This window comes from Ornithodoros turicata, chromosome 2 (assembly GCF_037126465.1).
Source record: "Ornithodoros turicata isolate Travis chromosome 2, ASM3712646v1, whole genome shotgun sequence".
Lineage (NCBI taxonomy): Eukaryota > Metazoa > Arthropoda > Arachnida > Ixodida > Argasidae > Ornithodoros > Ornithodoros turicata.
In genome coordinates this window covers 51,424,468-51,443,235 of record NC_088202.1, presented here as the reverse complement: position 1 = coordinate 51,443,235, position 18,768 = coordinate 51,424,468, and the positions used below count along the sequence as shown (strand labels likewise).

The following is an 18,768-nucleotide window of genomic DNA, read 5'->3' as shown; positions in this document are numbered from 1 at the left end:
GCGGACATCGAACGAGAGTACAACGAATGTCACCAATGTCAAAAATATCAAGTGAAAAACATCAAGATGCCATTACTCAGCCACGAAGTCCCCACATTACCGTGGGAACGTGTCGCAATGGACTTGTTTACTCACAACCAAGAAAAATACGTTGTGATGGTGGATTTCTATTCCTTTTTCTTCGAAGTCAAAAAGTTGAGAACAACAACTGCAAGTACCATCATCAAGTTTTGTAGGACGACATTCGCAACACATGGCCTGCCAATTGCCTTGATTACCGATAATGGTCCACCGTTTTCCGGTACAGAATTCAAAGCCTTCTTAACCAGAATACAAGTGAAACACGTCTACTCCAGCCCATACCACCCAAGATCAAATGGGACGGCCGAAAGAGCGGTGCGCCAAGCAAAACAACTTTTGCGGAAGACGAATACTGAGGACGGACTGGAGGAACACTCCAAGAGACAACATTCTCAAGTCACCGACACAACGACTCATGAGTAGAACGGCAAGGACTCTCCTTCCCACGAGTTCAAAGCAATTGGAACCGCGAGTCGTTCCACCCACAGCTGTAAAAAGAAGACTGGAAGAAACACGAAGACAGCAAAAGTACGATCGATCCTCCAAGAGCACACCGGATCTCGAACGAAACTCCAACGTCACACTCTACGACACCTTCAGCAAGACGTGGGCGCCAGCAGTTGTTGTAGGCAAAGCCAAAACACCGAGATCGTACATTGTACAGACGCCTGAAAATTATTGTGTTCGCACTCGAGAACACCTTCTAGAAACGAGAACATCCACAGCACGTTCAACTTGTAGCGGCCGCAGCGCCATCGCGCCGGCCTCACAGCGCGCGACCCACGGAATTTAACACCCGGCCTCCGTGCCGGTATTCTTGAGTTGGTAGCCAGACGGCTTCAAATAAACATCTTCGTTTCCTGACTCGCTGTCGGCTACATTGGTGACCCGAACATTGCGAGTGCCAGTTTGCCCTGGCAGGCATCACCAACCAGCTGGCTCATTTCCGCCACGTCGTCATCGTTCTGCCTCACGGCATCGCGTCCCTGATAATCGACGTGCTTTCCGCTCCGTCGTCGAGCAACCCGTACAATACTGTCAAGAAGGCCATTCTTGACCGTACAACCGCATTTGAGCGCCAAAGACTGCAGCAGCTGCTTACTGCAGAAGAGTTGGGAGACAGGCGCCCTAGCCAGCTGCTGCGTGACATGCAGAATCTTCTTGGCGAGCGAGCCTCTACGTTCGACCCTGCTATCCTTAAGGAATTATTCCTACAACGGTTACCCTCCAGAATGAAATGATCCTCGCCACGGCAGCCACTCTACCGCTCCAAGATTTAGCAGCGCACGCAGACAAAATTATGGAGGTATCGTCACCTACTCCCGTCGTTTCCGCGATTCCTACCGTGACCCCGCCTCCTGCCCTTCCCGTCTGCACCGCCCCTCTTCCGCAGATCCCTGCTCCTAACACTCTAAGGCTCCCAACACTCTTGGGCAATTGCTTGAAGACCTTGAGCGTCTGTCCACCATGGTGGCGTCCGCACTCGCCCTTCGAAATCCCCGACCCCGACGTCGCGATCCATCTCGACGTCGTTCACCCAGCCTACGGCGCTCCTCTCAGCCTTCTCGCGAGGCACCTCAAGGAGACTGTACAGGTTATTGTCGCTACCACAGGCAGTATGGCGTTCAAGCGCAGCACTGTATCTCCCATGCAGCAGGCAGGGAAGCCAGTAACGGCTGCGTCCGCCTCCACTCCTGACAGCAGCCGACTCTACTTCGTAACGGACAAGGCATCCGGGACCCGTTTTCTTGTAGATACCCGCGCAGAAGTCAGAATCCTACCAGCCGCGGCTGCCGATCGCCGCCGTACAGCCATGTTCCATTTAACCGTGGTGAATAATACCGGCATCGCCGTCTACCGACAACAGTCCTTACCATCGACCTCGTGCTTCGCCGATCGTTTCCCTAGCTGTTTTTAGTCGCCACCGTGGACAGACCTATCTTGGGAGCAGACTTCTTGCGGCATTTTCGTCTCTTGGGTGACGTAGCCCGCAAGCGCCTAGTCGACTCTTGCACCCAACTGTCCGTCCAGGCACAACCATGTCCGCCTTGCTCTCCCCATACGCAGCGACATTGAAGCAATTCCCTTCCCTTACACAGCCACCCGACTGGTCGCAACCTGTGGCCCACGAAGTCAACAGCATTACATCAACACGACGGAAGACCCTGTTTTCGCCCGCCCTCATCGACTGGCCCCAGAAAAGCTCAAGATCGCACGTAGCGAATTCGATCACATGGTCGCGATGGCCGTCGCACGGCCTTCCTCCAGCGACTGGTCATCTGCATTGCGTATGGTGCCGAAGAAGACCAAGGACTGGCGCCCATGCGGCGACTACCGCGCCTTGAACCTCGTCACAGTCCCCGACTGGTACCCTCTTCCTCCCTCTACAGGATTTCACCGTCAACCTCCACGGCGCCTCCATCTTCAGCAAGATAGACCTCATGAAAGCATACCATCAGATTCCGGTCGCCCCTGAGGATGTCAAGAAAACCGCCGTCACCACCCCGTTCAGTTTGTTTGAGTTCCCGTGCATGCCCTTTGGGCTGCTCAATGCGGGCTCAGACATGCCAGCGGTTCATTGACTCGGTCGTTCGCGGACTCCCGTTCGTCTTCGCCTACATAAACGACCTACTTGTTGCCAGCCCTTCACCTGAACTGCACGAGCAACACCTGCGCCTGCTCTTCCAGCTCCTTGTAGCCCACGGTATCGTGGTTAACGTGCAAAAGTGCGAATTTGTGGCTCCCGCCACCGAGTTTCTCGGACATCAGGTCAAAGGTTTAGCCGGCCGAAGGTTTAGCTCCACTCGCCATTAAAGTGGGCGCAGTTACCAACTATCCCCAGCCTCAATCTCTGCGTCAACTGCGCCGTTTCCTCGGCCTTGTTCATTTTTATCGCCGCTTTCCCTCACTGCGCCGAAACCCTTCGCCCTCTTGAACTCCTCCGTGGGAATAAGGCGGCTTCGTCGGTGCTACCGTGGAACCCTGAAGCTCACACGGCGTTCCTTCAGATCAAGGAGGACTTGTCAGGCTCGACCATGCTCTACCACCTCAAGCAGGACGACCCTACGGCCCTCATGATCGATGCATCCGGAATAGCCATCGGCGGTGTTCTCCAGCAGAGTGTAGACGGCGCTTGGCGACCCGTTGCTTTCTTCTCCAAAGGCCTCAAGCTTCCGGAGAAGAAGTACAGCACCTTCGGCAGAGAACTGCTGGCCGCCTCTCTCGCCGTGAGTCACTTCCGCCATTTTCTTGAGGGCCGCTCATTCACGATCCTAATGGATCATAAGCCCCTCACGTACGCGTTCACCTCGGCCAGCACACGATACTCTCCTCGAGAGATACGTCACCTATGAAACGTCAACGTCAACATCAACATCACCTATCGTTTCTTGCCGAGTTTTCCACCGACGTGCAGCATGTCAACGGTACCGAGAACGGCCCTGCCGACGCTCTCAGCCGCGTGGAAGCTGTATCCGCCTCGCCACTGTCTCCCGAGGCCCTCGCCACCACCCAAGCCGCTGACCACGAGCTGCAGCGCTTGCGTGAGCGGGGCAACTCATCTCTGAAGTTCACGCACATTCCGATTCCTGGATGTGACCTCCTACTTTGCTGTGTACTTTTGTGTGATTCCTCGAAAGCGCAGCCGAGGCCTTTTGTGCCAGAAGCGTACCGCCGACCGGTCTTTGTGGCCTTGCACGACCTGGCGCACCCAGGGATACGCGCCACCAGACGCCTCGTTGCTGAGCGCTATGTTTGGCCATCGATGCACAGAGACATTACAACTTGGGTCTGCACATGCGTACCGTGCCAACGGTCGAAAGTCCACCGCCATACCGTGTCACCTCACGGCAAGTTCGACCTCCCGGACGCACGTTTCGACGTCGTGCACGTTGACATTGTCGGCCCCCTCCCTGTCTCAGCCGGGTGTCGCTCATCTTAACAGCCATCGACAGGTACACCGGGTGGCCTGAGGCCACACCCATCCCTGACTCCACCGCCGAGGCTGTCGCTTCAGCTTTCCTCGCTACATGGGTCGCACGTTTCGGCGTTCCTAGTCAAGTGACCAAGACCGCGGCCGCCAATTCGAGAGCCATCTCTTTTCATCCTTCACGCGGCTCATCAGCACGTCCCGCATACGTACGACGTCTTATCACCCTGCGTCCAACGGCCTTGTCGAGCGGCTGCACCGGACCCTTAAAGGACAACGGAAGCGAAATTTGGCAATTGTAAAAAGGGATCCGAACAAGGTGTAAATCTTACGTACGATTATGGTGCCACTAGTATTTTGCGAGTACGCTGTACGGATGGGCATATTTTTGACGATTAAGAGCACGCTGGGCCGCCCACCCGACACGATTGCCCATGGAGCGAGCCCGCTGTCGCAAAGCATTCCGGGAAAATCTGAGGCGCGCGTGACGTCAAATATCTCTCGAGCTCCATGTGTGGCTGCCGGGTGAACCGGATAAACACGGCGAATTCCGAACAACGCCTCAAAATGTTCGATTCGGAGATCTCGTGGAAGACTGTAGGTGATATATCCGATGAGAGATGGGTTCGTACCTATGCTCCTTCGTCTCCGTTTTTCCCCGTAGCAGGAATCAGGCATACGCCGAAACGCCGAGTGGAGGTAAAGATTTGTGCCTTCCGTTTTTGTGAAAATATAGAAGGGGCCGCTCCTTCTTTCAGCCTGATGTACTTCGTTGACAAGCCAAGGCTAATGAGCACTTGTCTTGTTTCTACTGTCTGAGGCATAGACGGATATGCGGTGAGAATAAGTTTCCTGTCTTTCGGAATCAATTGGAATATGACAGTCATAAAAAAAGTCAGACACCGGCGGAATTTGAACTACGCATCTCTCGATTGCCAGTCGAGCGCCAATGGCCAATACGGCCACGGAAACAACCACGACCGGTAGAGCGTGTTTGTTCTGAAACATATCTTGGCCGAACGCAAGGTAAGACATCCAGCAATATTAGCAGCAAGACTCTCAACTCTAGCGAGAATGAGGTCACCTTCCTTCGGATGGATTTTGGGGGCCAGCCTCGGTAGTGTTGTCTTTGTAATAAACGTCACTCGATGTTTAACGCTGTGTTTGTGCTGTCTATCTGCGTATCGTTCGGGCAAGGTACACTATGTCCTCGCGTTGCCGAAAGGAACTCGGCAACATGCTGTAGCACAGCCAGGAAAGACTTCACAAGCATGTAATTTTTTTCTCCTCCGATTGCAAAACAACCGCGAAATGAAAGTCAGGAACTCCAACAGGAGAGACAACGCACGTCACTTCCGTGGTCTGCTACAGCGTCGCGGCGACGCTCACCAGGAGCAATTTTATATCGCGATTATGGCGGCATTTCAACTAATATGCGTAAATCCAAGTCGAATTCGTGATTGTTTCGGTACGCATCGCAATATGAGGCAAACAGCTTTGCAGCTTATTTTCGCTTCCGTCGTCCTTTAAGGCTGCTCTAACTGCGTTCGAAGACAGAGTTGGACAGACCATCTTCCACTCGCCCTCCTGGGCATTCGTAGCTCCCTCAAACCCGACCTCGGGTGTAGCTCGGCAGAACTGCTCTACGGACGTACCCTCCATCTGCCTGGAGAATTTTTGTTCCCCAGCAGTCCTGACGCGACCCGTGTGACGGCTCCGGACTTCCTACAACGCCTGCGACGCAGCTTTGACCTCCTCCGCCACGTTCCGCCCCATACCGCGTCGTCCCGGAGCCTTACGTCTCGCAAACCCTCGACGACGCTACCCACGTTTTCATCCGTACAGTCGCCGTAAGCAAGCCACTCACGCCCTTCTACATCGGTCCCCACCTCGTCCTTGGCCGCGCCGGCAAGGACATTCGCGTCAGCGTGCACGGCAAGGATGACATAGTAAGCGTCGACCGTGCGAAGCCAGCCTTCATAGAGAACCGGTCCGTCGCCGACCAGCCTGAACTTTCCGCCTACATGTCACCCAGCAACACCGCCCCCCCCCCCCCCCCAGCGAAAACCAAAGACCGTCACCTGGTCAGTCACCTGGTCAGTCAGCACCAAGCTGCCTCTAGCGGGGGAGGCAATGTAGCGGCCGCAGCGCCATCGCGCCGGCCTCACAGCGCGCGACCCGCGGAATTTAACACCCGGCCTCCGTCCCGGTATTCTTGAGTTGGTAGCCAGACGGCTTCAAATAAACATCTTCGTTTCCTGACTCGCTGTCGGCTACAAACTCAAGCCAACGAACCAAGAACGGAGAAGGTTCTCGAAACCACAGGAACAAATCACCAAAGCCAAAGAGCTGAAGCTGAAACCTCATACAGGAGGTCAAACCGTGAAAGCAGGCATCCTAAACTCTATCCAGAAAACGACTAAGTTAGGGTTTTGTTGTTCTGTAATCTCCTTCTTTTCTCTCTCTCTCTCTCTAGATATATATATATATATATATACAAAGGGTAAATAGCCGAAGCTCTGTAGCTGCACGTTGAGCATATGTTTACAATTTGATCGTGCACTCCCAGCCAAGTACAGCTGTTTCGTCCTACTTGGGACTCGTCAGTCTGGCGCAGGGAAGTGACACGATCTTGGGTCGGCGCTAACAGTGCGGCTCGGCGAGACGTCAATGTTTCACGGTGACGGCGCCACCTGTGGAGGCCGCAGTGCAAGCTAGCAAGTACATATACAAAGTGAAAATAGCCGAAGCTCTGTAGCTGCACGTTGAGCATATGTTTACAAGGCTGGCCAGGCTGACGAGTCCCAAGTGGGTCGAAACAGCTGTACTTGGCTGGGAGTGCACGATCAAATTGTAAACATATGCCCAACGTGCAGCTACAGAGCTTCGGCTATTTTCACTTTGTATATGTACTTGCTAGCTTGCACTGCGGCCTCCACGAGTGGCGCCGTCACCGTGGAACATTGACGTCTCACCGAGACGCACTGTTAGTGCCGACCCAAGATCGTGTCACTTCCCTACGCCAGGCTGACGAGTCCCAAGTAGGACGAAACAGCTGTACTTGGCTGGGAGTTCACGATCAAATTGTAAATGTATACGTATATATATATATATAGGTTTTTTTTGTTTTTGTTTATATCTTAGAAGGGGGACGTAACATGGGTTACGACTGAGGAAGAGGAAGTCAGACTGTTGTGTACAGGACGACGACAATAAAGATTCATTCTTTCATGCACCATCTTACAGTTGTGTTCAGGTGTGTTCAGGATCAATCAACGTGAAATGACTTGCAACTAGGATAGTCTGCAATCTGCTATCTCGCTTTTGAACGAAATCCCCGTAATTAAAAAGTAAATAAACGAATTTGAAGTAATTTGTCATCTAGTGCTTGCACACTTTCTTCGGGAGAATTTCCGCCTGGCCGAACTGAACTGCAAAAACGGCATCGATGCTGGTCTCATAGCCTTTTTATAAACATTCTGTACAGGCAAAAAAAAAAAAAGAAAGAACACCCTGGATACGTGCTATTAGTTTAGCGGCACTGCGTCGTCTAGATTTACAGCGTTCCTTTCTTATGCGGCGCATGTCATAGAATTAGTTTGGCCACCCTGTTATGTAACTCTCCCTAATAGGCTATAACGTGTAATAAATGATTACATAATAGGATAAACGAACGCTACATCACTAAAGGGGCACTGAGAGCAAAGTCCTTCCTCGGGATGCTAGTCCGACTCAGTCGAGACTAACCTCTCCATTTTTTCTTCTGTCTGTCGTCATCATCTTCATCATCCCTACCTTACGTAGTGTACTCCAGTGGGTGTTTATTGAAGTACAACACAGAAAGGAACTGTGTGTATTGTCTTCGACAAGTGTGGAATACAACAGCTTCCTGTATGATTAATGGAGAAAACCTTTCCTGTAGCTCCTGGGGAATATTCGCGGAGTGGTTTATGTATGTTCTGTCGCGCTGGGTAGACGTCAAAGGGAGAGCCAGAGAGATACTCTTTATAAAAATTAGGAACAGCTTTCGGAGGCTTCAGAAAACGAATGGTCAAGTCCGGATCAATGCCCTTGTGTCCAAGGGGGACCGGTATGCTAAAGAACAATTTTCCGGTGGGCACACATAGGAGTTGTTGTGGCGAAATCTGCACACAGAGTTCAGTCCACATGTACTTAACTCAACACAATCATCAATATATTGGTTGATGTGTGCAGCTTGTGAAGGTTAGTGTTTATAGTTCATTTCTTCCACGTCTCAGACAGCTCCCGCCACGAAGGACACCACAGGAGAAGAAGGGAAGCCATTGAAAGTCTACGTACGTTTTCTTCATAATACAATCAATACATTCATAACGCCGGGTCCAACTCTCATTATTTTCACGGGTGACCGCTAATATTGCTGTAAAGTGTAATCTGACTTGCAATATGGTACAATGATTTTTCCCCCTCACGCAGCTGAAAAATATAAAGACAGTGTCCTACGTCAGTGCTGCGAATTCGGTGTCAGAAAAGACCGCTTTGGAAGAACATGCGAACGCCGTGTTGATGTGCTTCGAGAATTCATCGACGAAGACGATTCCAATGGGACGGCTTGCGTTGAAGCATTCCAGGAGTGTTGTTACAGAAGGGAAGGTAAGCCAGCTCGTGTTGGGGGGGGGGGGGGGGGGGGAGCGGACTTATTGGCACAAAAAAAAGAACCACAAAGAAAAAATAAAAGGGGAAAGGCCGTGCTAGGCTTCGTTCACACTATCAAGCTTGTAGACAAGCGCACGTATGGATTGTCGCTGGATTTTTATCTGAGGCGATATTGGAATCGCGTAGAAGGGACACTGGATCCTATATATGCTTTCTTTGCGGCTGTTTCCGACATTCTGTGGAGGTGGGGAGGGGATGTTGCAATATCGTGGGGCTGGTGTTGAAAATCTCTGAGGTTGCATTCACCGCCCCAGCTATTCGGTCTACGGAGTAGGCATGAACCTTTGGCCAATATCGACAGTGTTGGTAATGACGATTTAGCGATATCTGAATCCAAAATTGAACATACAGGCGAAAACAGCAGAATACGGTGATGCCGAGTAGGCGCTCATGAGGAAGATGATGCTATGAACGCTATTGGAATGTTAAATTTCACAGTGAAGCATGGTCTCATTTGATGAAAAAGAAAAAAAGATTCCCCGTGATATTTGTACTAACCACAATGCTTTCCAAGGACTTTTTTTTTCAACTATTAATTAACAGTATTAGGAGATGCCGACATACATTATAAAAACGTTCTGACAGAGTGTGAAAGATATGTACATATGACGTGTATAAAGACACGAAGAGAGGCGTCGACTAAACAACTGGGTGATAAAGGAACGAGAAAAAGGATGAGTAATGTACAACTGCATGATCTGCAATACCTGAACACGCTAAGCATGTGCATATCGTCCGTATATGTATAGTATGTACGTTGCCAAGGACAGAACAAATCAACAAATGATCAACACATACGAGAAGCAGTACACTTGTACAAACTACCAAGGATTCGCCAATGGGCCTCATTTAGGGTTGTGTTACGTTCGTATGTTTAAGTATTGCAGCCTCTGAACGGTTACTTCCCATCATTAGAACTGAGATGCTGTCACCGGTGCATGAAACACTTGTTGTCTACGAATGTAGCCTGAGCAATTGTTGTAGTAAGTGGATAACTTGTAACATGCAATTTCGTTTTCACTCTCAGGTTATCACTAGAAAATACAAACGACGCGATGTTCTTTCTGTGCCGTTGTCTCATCTGCATAGCATACATTTCTCTGCAATTTTGCTCATGTAGATGAGGACGGTGATGCCGGAGCAAGAACTACAGCCTCTGGCTTTGACCAGCTAGACGAACTTGAAATGGGAGACTTCGGTGAAGCTGGAGTTCTTTGGCGATCGGATTTTAGGGAGACGTGGTTATTTACCACAGTCATCATCGGGTAAGCATAGCGCTGTCTACTTCATGTAAGGTGGGACGCATCGGGTAAAATAGCTTTGAGTGAATTGCCGTGTTCACCAAACACAAAGCTGGGATAAATGAAAGTGAAGTTAAATGCCCTCAAGAACGCACATGGTCCTCACGATGTCCCCACAGTGTCATCGTGTCTTCGTCATTCGAGGTGTATCCCCATTACGTCCCGAGGATGCCATTCGCGGACTGTCCGTGAAGAGTCATTCAGGTACGTCCTGTGCCCGCCCCTATGGCTAGCTAGCGGGACGAGGAATATCACTACATGTTTAGTTTACTTCTTCATGCTCCCTAAACACATTTGTTCTGTTTTTTCGGCTGATCCTAGGACTCGATTGACATTTTTCTGCAATGAAGGGTGGTCCAGCGTCCAATTTTCTGCCTTCAGAAAGGATAACTGTCTATGATGGAGCATTTCTCGTGGAAAGGACAGAAACCCGCGATGCTGCCGCACAGCTTTTGACTTTCAGCGGTGGTACCTGAATCTTTCAATCCAAAAGGAGCAAGAAACATAGTCTTTGCATTGATGCAGAGCTAATACTTCAATCAATTTCTCGCTTTGAGTGTTTTTTTCTATGCTTAATCGGAAGAATCATGGACAACTCACCCTTCGTTTTTTTGTCGCAGGCGAGCAGGGCTCTCGAGTTCACGGCGGGCCGCGTAACAAGCAATAAATAGTATATGTTCGCTCTTCGGAACGGAATTCTACGTGCTACGTTGCGGTGCTGTTTTCTGGAAGATTTCTCCTAAAATTTAGTGCCTTTCTCGAACTTCGTGCTCCTCGCAAGATTTTTTTTCTGCATCTTTAGATTTCTGTCTGCTTTCTTCGAAACGCCACGCTCATTATTCCATTATTGAAAGCAGACATGGAGTACCTTGAGTACCGTACTCTAAATACTGTATCTTAAATACTTTTGTTGGTATCTTAGTATCTTACGGAGTACGCTTCGTGAAAAGTATTTGTACTGTAATTAAATACTTTTTTTCAGTATTTAGTACGCAGTACTCAAATTACTCTCTCCTTTTTGTCGAATATTCAGGTGGGCATTCTATGCTTATTTATTTATTTATTTTCTTCTTCTCTCTCTTCTTCTTTTTTTGCCGCACCTGACAACAGTTGACTTTTCCTGGCCGTTTCAAAGGAAGTCCACGCTGTTATCATTTGGTGTGTTCTGGATAAACGACAACCGTCATGTGGTCTGTCCTTAAACTGGGAAACGTTTTTCAAAGGAAGAGAAGACGGTTGTCGGATGAGCACTTTCAAATGCAGCTGCTACTGCGTGCAAATAAAGCACATGTCTAATTTGCAGGCATAATTCGACATTCCTGTGGCTGTTTATTTTTTGAGTATCTTATAAGTATCTTAAATAGTTTTCATAGTATTTACTACTCTACTCTAAATACTCTCATTTCTAACTATCTTTACTGTATTTCAAATACATTTTGCGCTCAGTATTTAGTAACGTATTTTAAATACCTTTTTGTAGTACCTTCTACATGTCTGATTGAAAGTACAAGAACGAACAGCTAGACTCCATTGCGGAAGCTTAGCAAGATGAATGGCATTAGTAAAACAGAAGTTATCAGGACTGCGTGTAGTTTCGTACCATATATCCTGTTTGAGCATGTGGAAGAAAGAAATAAGGTACAACGAAGCGAAAATTCGTATTCGTGTGTCTTCGCGGGTACCACTGATTTGGTACGCTCACCGTAGTTTTAGTGGTAGTTTATTGTGACCATAGAGGAGGGAAGAAAAGGAGGCGCCCTAAGTGTATTCGATAGAATAGAAAAGCGTGGGGCAAGTGACATATATGAACATGCGTTGAGGTTTAGGTTGCTCGATTCCTGTAAGGGTAACGTTACCTGGCAAAGCCTTTGAAGGATTTGCACTACGCACTCTATGGTCCATCTCGACAGGCATAGGTCACACCCATCCACGAATTCCCAGACAATGCAGGCAATAGTAAAACCGAAACCGTGAATAAGCTAGCGATAACACCACGCTGCTGGCACCCAGTTGCAACTTCATTTCACTTCACGGTGCAATAGGGTACCTCTTACGATTCGTTCATGCATGTATTTTCGTTTAGTTTTGTTTTGTGTGTCATATCTGCTTAACCCTTGAGGACACCGGTTTTGACACGTGGAAGCAACTGAATCTTTCGAACACCTGTACAATCATCATCAACTGTCTAGTATAACGGCCAATGAGTACCGCATGATTAGCAGAATAATATTTAAAGCCTGACAGAATAGTCAAATACTTTCAGACGGATTTGTCTTTGCGCCTACGACCACGGAAGCTTCGTGTCAAACGCTTATGTCGTCAGCTGACTTGTTTACCAGTGCCCTCAAGGACGAGAACGTAGAAATACGATTCTTAAATTTTGTTGATTCTGCTTTCAGAGCTGCGGGTACGACGGAGCTCTCAACTACTCTCCCAAGCAGTATTACCACGTGGGAGCTGGCAGCCGTCAGTGTGTCTCCCGAGGGTGGTGTATGCGTGGCACATCCTACTGAAATCCTTACCTTCAAAAAACTCTTCCTTGAAGTCAACCTGCCCTACTCCGTCGTCGTGAATGAGCAAATCGAAATCCCCGTAACCCTCTACAACTATGGCAGCCGTGATGTCTATGTAGGTCACTTGCAACTACCTTGTGTTTTCCACATTGTCACACAGCCATTGTCAAATGACACACGTTAAGGCTGTATTCTCTCACTACTTTACCTACCGCACAAAAATGAAAGTGACGTCATGTACGCTAATGACATATTTTTTGCTACGCATCGCAACTTATTTCAGGCAAAAGTGTTTCTGCACGGAACACGTGACATCTGCTCAGGAGCAAAAGTAGGAGAAAAGTCTGAGCCACAGAAGCTGATAGTACCTGCAGGTCGTGGTCGTACTGCTATCTTTCCAGTGGTTCCCTTGGACGTTGGCGAAAGACTAATCGAAGTCAGCGTTTTCACAAATGAAGGTTCCGACGCTGTTCAAAAGAAGCTGCGAATTGAGGTAGGGGACTAAGTTGGTCATGCTGTTATGCTGCCTAGTGTTGTCCGTTATGCATGCTGTCTACTGTACCTGGGGCTCTCGGCTTTCGTTAAATGAAACAGAAGTTTAGTTTTCGTTGAAACGAGAAAAACAAAAGATTCCTCTCCTGCGGTCCCTCTTCTATTTTACGAACGCAGATGGGTCATCGATGTCCTTCTTCAGTTCTAGAGGTTTCAGTTTTCCCGATACAACGCAGTATCTAAAAAAGTTCTGCGTGAATTCCATGAGAACCCCACACCCGGCCTTAGTGGAGCGCTCTTCCCGAACCAGTCGCACGTTAATATCGCATTAAGTTCATTTGGCACCCGCAGTACAGATACGTTTGTGTGTCTCGTTTTCGTTTCGTAGCGTTTTCGAGCGTGACGACATCTGTCCGCAGGTTTTGTTATTACGGTTATTACCGTCTGTATTCTCTGCTTGTACAGTCGGCAGGTAGGCAAGGCACTATGTGTGCATAAAAATTGACTGATCAGCCTTTTTCTGTCACTTGGCACAGGCTTTTAGTTGTGCGGATGTTCCAACCTTTCAAGTACCGCAGCGTATAATTATGTATTCAACACAATTTCGGAACCGAATACAGGATCCTATAATCACATTTCGAGTCGAATCAAAGTTACTTCCAAACGGGGTATATTCGAATAGTTCCGAAGCTGGACGTGTACGGCCCAAAAAGGCACAAGAGAACACGTAAAACAAAATGACCGCTACTTCGCATTCTAGTTCATACGAACATATCGCGTACACGTGCTGTGCATAAGTACGCGTGTGAAGACTTCTTTCTGTGTGAAGACTTCTTTCCGTGGTATTGTAGTGATGGGGAGATGTTGGCAAAATGTGTAAAGCAGCCTCAAATCACTCAAGTACGGAGAACAAAATCCTACAGTTCCGGCAGCCTCTGAGCTCGTACGAAAGGTGATCCTACGACGCTTGGAAGATTCCCACTAAACCATCGTCTGTTCCGTCAGGTGTTTTCCCTATGTTTCCAGCACGCACAATGGGAACAGTAAGAGCAAATTTTGCTACAAAATCGGGCTGAAGAACACGCTGATCGCACCCGCAGAGCAATGTACAGTGCTCGACAAAAGTTTATGCAACACGCTCCGGCGCATTCTTTCCTCAGAGTGACACGCTAGCACCGAATGGGACCGTGTGTACTTACAGACATGTGCCTAGGTAACCTAGTCACCTGTGTGTAAGTCCGTACTGGCTCGTACTGGTTTGTAATTCGCTGCTGGCGTATCAGTCTGAGGAAGGAATGCTGGAGCGTCTTCCGAAAGCTTTCGTCCAGCACTGTACCAGCATCTATTCACACATAAAACATTCGGTGATCGCAGAAGGTATACACCACTTGCTGACCACTCCAGATCACCACGAATGGGACAATGCATGCATCTCCATTGTCGTTTCCCCAGTGGGGCCCGAGTGAAACGCATCGACAACCTGCGCGCGACACTTAATTTGGGATCTCGGCTGGGTATAGCCGACGTCTCATCGTTTGGGATCTCACTGGGTCTCTCGTAGTTAGAACAATGGCGGGTTTGTATCACCCTGTGGTATAGGAGCGGTTGGGTTCTGGTCACGTGACTGCGCTGGATTCCGCTCAATGGTGTTTCTGTTCCGCCATGCATGCCGTGTTCTGCGTTTTCCGTCATCGTTGTTTTGATTTCGCGGAAGACTCCGGAAGTCACATGAGTTAGCATTCCCTCTCCTCTCCTCTGCTCGAATCTGTCGCGATCGGCTCGTGCACGATTGGTCCGGCTCAGCGCAGGAGTGATATGCGGTCTTGCCCGTTGCGGCTCGGAGTATCGGGGCTATCAGTCGAAGACACCGTAAGTTTCTTATATCCATATGCGACGTGCATATTCAGCTGTTCAGCCTTTCGATCACTTAAAACGCACCAAGCGTACGGGTTCATGGAGCAGATTAGGGACGAATGGGGAGATACATAATATCGCACACAGGTGTGAACTGTAAGGAAGCGGTAGCTGGCCACTGTGCAAACGTTGAATTTGAGGAGTGGATTTTGTGAACAGTAATAACGACTCACTAGTAAAGAGAAAACGGTTGAGAGCGTTAAAGGGGCCGTAAACAGGTACACAAGGGGCCCATTTCTTTGTGTTATATTATTGAAACTTAGGCAGTGAAAACTCCTTGCAATTACTAACGCTCAAAAACAAAAGGCGCTTGCATACGAATGAAATATTCACTGCACTCTTTCGCATTGTAGCTCCGCCCCACGCTCTAACTTTACGTCATTTTGACGTAGCGCTTTGCTCACCAATTACGATCGAGTGTTCCACGTACGATTTTATTTCAAATGCGGAATTGGACTACATGAACGTGAATCCTCTTCTGTTCAAAATCTAAACGGTTACAGCCTCTAAGTGAAAAAGAAATGCGTTTAATTTATGTATCATACGCGCACTACGTTTTCTGGGCAGTAGCACGCAGCACACCACGCGCGCGAATGAATATCCGGGACTACAGTTCCGGAATCTTAGGTAGGTGCGCGATGGGACATCTTCGTCATCTTCGAATGGTTCCGTCAACTGGCCTGCCGTACTTTGGCTTGAGCCACGCGGCATCGCGTCACCAGCTCGCGTGGAACAGTGGTTAGTGTGTTGGCCATGTCATGTCGTGACTGGGAGGAACCCGGGTTCGAATCGCGTCATGTGATAGCAGCCCAACTGTTGACGTTTGCGACAGCCGGAGATGTTGAATATGCCATGACGTTGAATTTCGGAACCACGGAGCGCAAAATGTAGTTCCACACAAACAAACTGAGCGCTCTGAATCACAGCTGATAATGAAGTATGTTTATTGGCTGGTAATTTGAAACGTCATGTGCGCAGCTTGGCCCCCCGATTGAACGGCAAAACGCTACGTAGCCATGTGACGTATGCGTGGTGGAGAGAGGCTTGCTGGTTACTCATCTTTGAAAGCAGTTATATGGGTCACCGAGCTGGCACGGGCCAGACAAAATGTATATTTGGGTATTATGATCTGCGTTCTTTCATAGGGTATCATTATTTCTGAAATGTTTGGTGGCCTGTTTACGGCCCCTTTAAACAGTTTAATTTGCGAAAAAACGAGACTTTCGTGCAGTTGGATGCACTTCTTCGGGTTTGAGGACCTGCTACATATAGTCAAGAATATATCAAACCAAAGTCCCAAAAGCGTAGAGGGCGAGGCTTGAGAAGAATACAAATAAATGCACTACAAAGGAGGTGGCTAGACAAGTTCGGGCAGACATACAGTTGACGTAGCACAACATATGAATGGGCACAGCGGCCAGTTAGGTACAAAGCACAAAACGACTCTTAGACGTTCGGGGAATTAGGGCTCAAGGGCGGATGAGAAAGGACACGGAGCACCTGGCTGGCAAAGAGCTTCCAGGCTCTGGGAAAATGGTGCCCTTCAGATATTCTTGAAACCTCAGCGGGATGTCGCCGAAATAAATCATGTAAAAATAAAACGTTCAAAAATAAATCTCTTAAATATCAAATTTGCAAAAATAAACTCTTCAATATAAATCATGAGAAAATCCACGCTGTCGAAATAAACTCCGAAAAATAAACTTTGAAGAATAAACGCTTCGAAATAAATCTTTTAACATCCATCGTCCCTGATTGGTGGACAGCCGACGGCTCTACGTCCGCCGCGGAAAATAGTACCCTCCTTGCGCTTGGGGCTAGCCAGGGCTATAACTGTGAACGAGGATTTCGGTACACCGGAAGTAGGTTGTCTGTCTGTATGTGATCCGTGACAAGTTTTGCCAACTTAGTAGGGGGGCGGGGGGCTGATATCATTCGGAATGACGGATGCCCGGGAGCGTATTATTCGGTGAAGTTCTGTTCTAGCAGTGCAAGTGACGCGCGACATCGGTGTAATATAGTCTAATATAGAGCCGACTATCAGGAGAGTTTGGCCATTCTTTGGTATGTTTTCTGATTTTGCGTTTCTCTTTTTCGTGTGCGTGCGCGCTTTCTTGGCCTTTCTTCTACCAGTGCGAATGACCGTCGCCGCGCAATCCGTCCACAGCGCTCAGCTGGCTCAAGGATCATGAGCATACCTGGGTAAATTACTTCTAAAATGTAATTAAATTACATTACTCAAGTTAGAATTTAATTAAATTACATTACTGCAATTGAAACGTAATAAAATTACATTACAATTACTACGAAAAAGTAATGACATTACAAAGTCATTACTTTACCATTATTGGCATACATGTTCCCGAGTTTGTGGAAGGCACAAGGGACACACAAGTTGACGAAACTTGCCTTACCCGAAATTCGAGGAAAAAAATTTATGCTTACAATGTATCAACAGTTAGCATGTACTCTTCTATTTGTCTCTTCTACACGTCATGCTAGTGTGCCACGTATGACGTATCGTTCCACAATGTAGAGACGAAGGAGACACAATGTATCACGACAACAGGAAGATTGTCAGCAGCATGGGGCCCGCAAACAATGATTCTCCAGGGCTACAAACCGTTGACCTAACAACGTTTGTTTGTGAGTGCCCTCCCTAAGGCAACTGGCTCGTAGAAGGGAATTGACGTTCCACGTGCCGATTGAGTGCGCCACCGTTCATAGTGCCGTTGGAATTCCTTTCACTTGCCAGTCCCCCAACTCTCTTTCTGCCAAGTGCCAACGCAGAACACACACTCGATTCTTTTGTAAAAAGTAATGAGTAATGTCATTAAAATTACAGCCCAAATGTAATTAAATTATATTACAAATTACCTAATGTCAAAAGTAATGCGTTACATTACAAATTACCAGAAAAAGTAATTCATTACTGTAATTTCATTACAGTAATGCTATTACTACCCAGGTATGATCAAGTGTGCGTGTCCTGTATTCATACGCGCCTCGTCGTCCTCACTTTTAAGCTGGATATTTCGAAATCCTAAGTTATGTAATTGATAGCAATACAAACATGAGTAAGAAACATCATAATAACATGTTTCGCCGAAAAGAACATCGTGTCGCCCATGAATCCCGGACAAAAGCTCACCGGACAAACGCTCACCCTCACAGCGTTGAATCCGGACAAAAGCTCACCACATTTGCAACGGCGTTTTCTCACCGTACGATATATTGGTTGATTGTATTATGAATTATTAATAGTGCCGGAATGAGAATAAAATTTTGCTGCACATCCGCAGAAATATAGTATTACAGCGACTGATGATACGGCATGGGTCGGCGAAAAGCGCGTATTCCAAACGCGAATTACATATTATGGGCTAGTCGCTTGCGTGTTAGACTAGTGTGCGGGCACGAACTGAAAGACAAAATGTGCATGTTTCAAAGACGAGGAATTTTTTAGCCATCTAAAATTTGAACCAAACAATTAGCCCTTATAACGACAGCTTGTAAGTTGTAAAATTTAAATGCAGCTCGTAAGTTTGCCTTTCTGTCCTTGTTTTATTATGCCCTGTAACTGCCCATTTAACACAAATGAGAACTACCTTGTGTTATTCTTTGCGCTGGCCCGCCGCATGGAGACTGGGAGGCAACACCCCTCGCCAGCTGTGCCGTCTCGGGTTTTTTCCGGGTTTTCCTCAGACGCTTTCAGACCAATGTCGGCGATACCGTTCCCTCTGAAGTCGGCCCAGGACGCACTTGTCCCCCACATGAGCAGAAGTATCACACTGGCTGACCTTTACTTGTATTTATCATCATTATAGATCCCCCCCCCTTGACA

At 48.1% G+C, this 18,768-nt stretch overlaps 1 protein-coding gene across 1 annotated transcript in view; it reads left to right on the top strand.

Moving 5' to 3' along the window:
• Positions 1–18,768, top strand: part of LOC135385395 (complement C3-like) — a 178,998-nt gene that overhangs the window by 102,398 nt on the left and 57,832 nt on the right. The window contains exons 22-26 of the mRNA XM_064614685.1: positions 8,269–8,325; positions 8,465–8,641; positions 9,825–9,969; positions 12,405–12,633; positions 12,802–13,011. Coding sequence (XP_064470755.1) covers positions 8,269–8,325; positions 8,465–8,641; positions 9,825–9,969; positions 12,405–12,633; positions 12,802–13,011 — 818 coding nt within the window. The remainder of the gene's footprint in view (positions 1–8,268; positions 8,326–8,464; positions 8,642–9,824; positions 9,970–12,404; positions 12,634–12,801; positions 13,012–18,768) is intronic.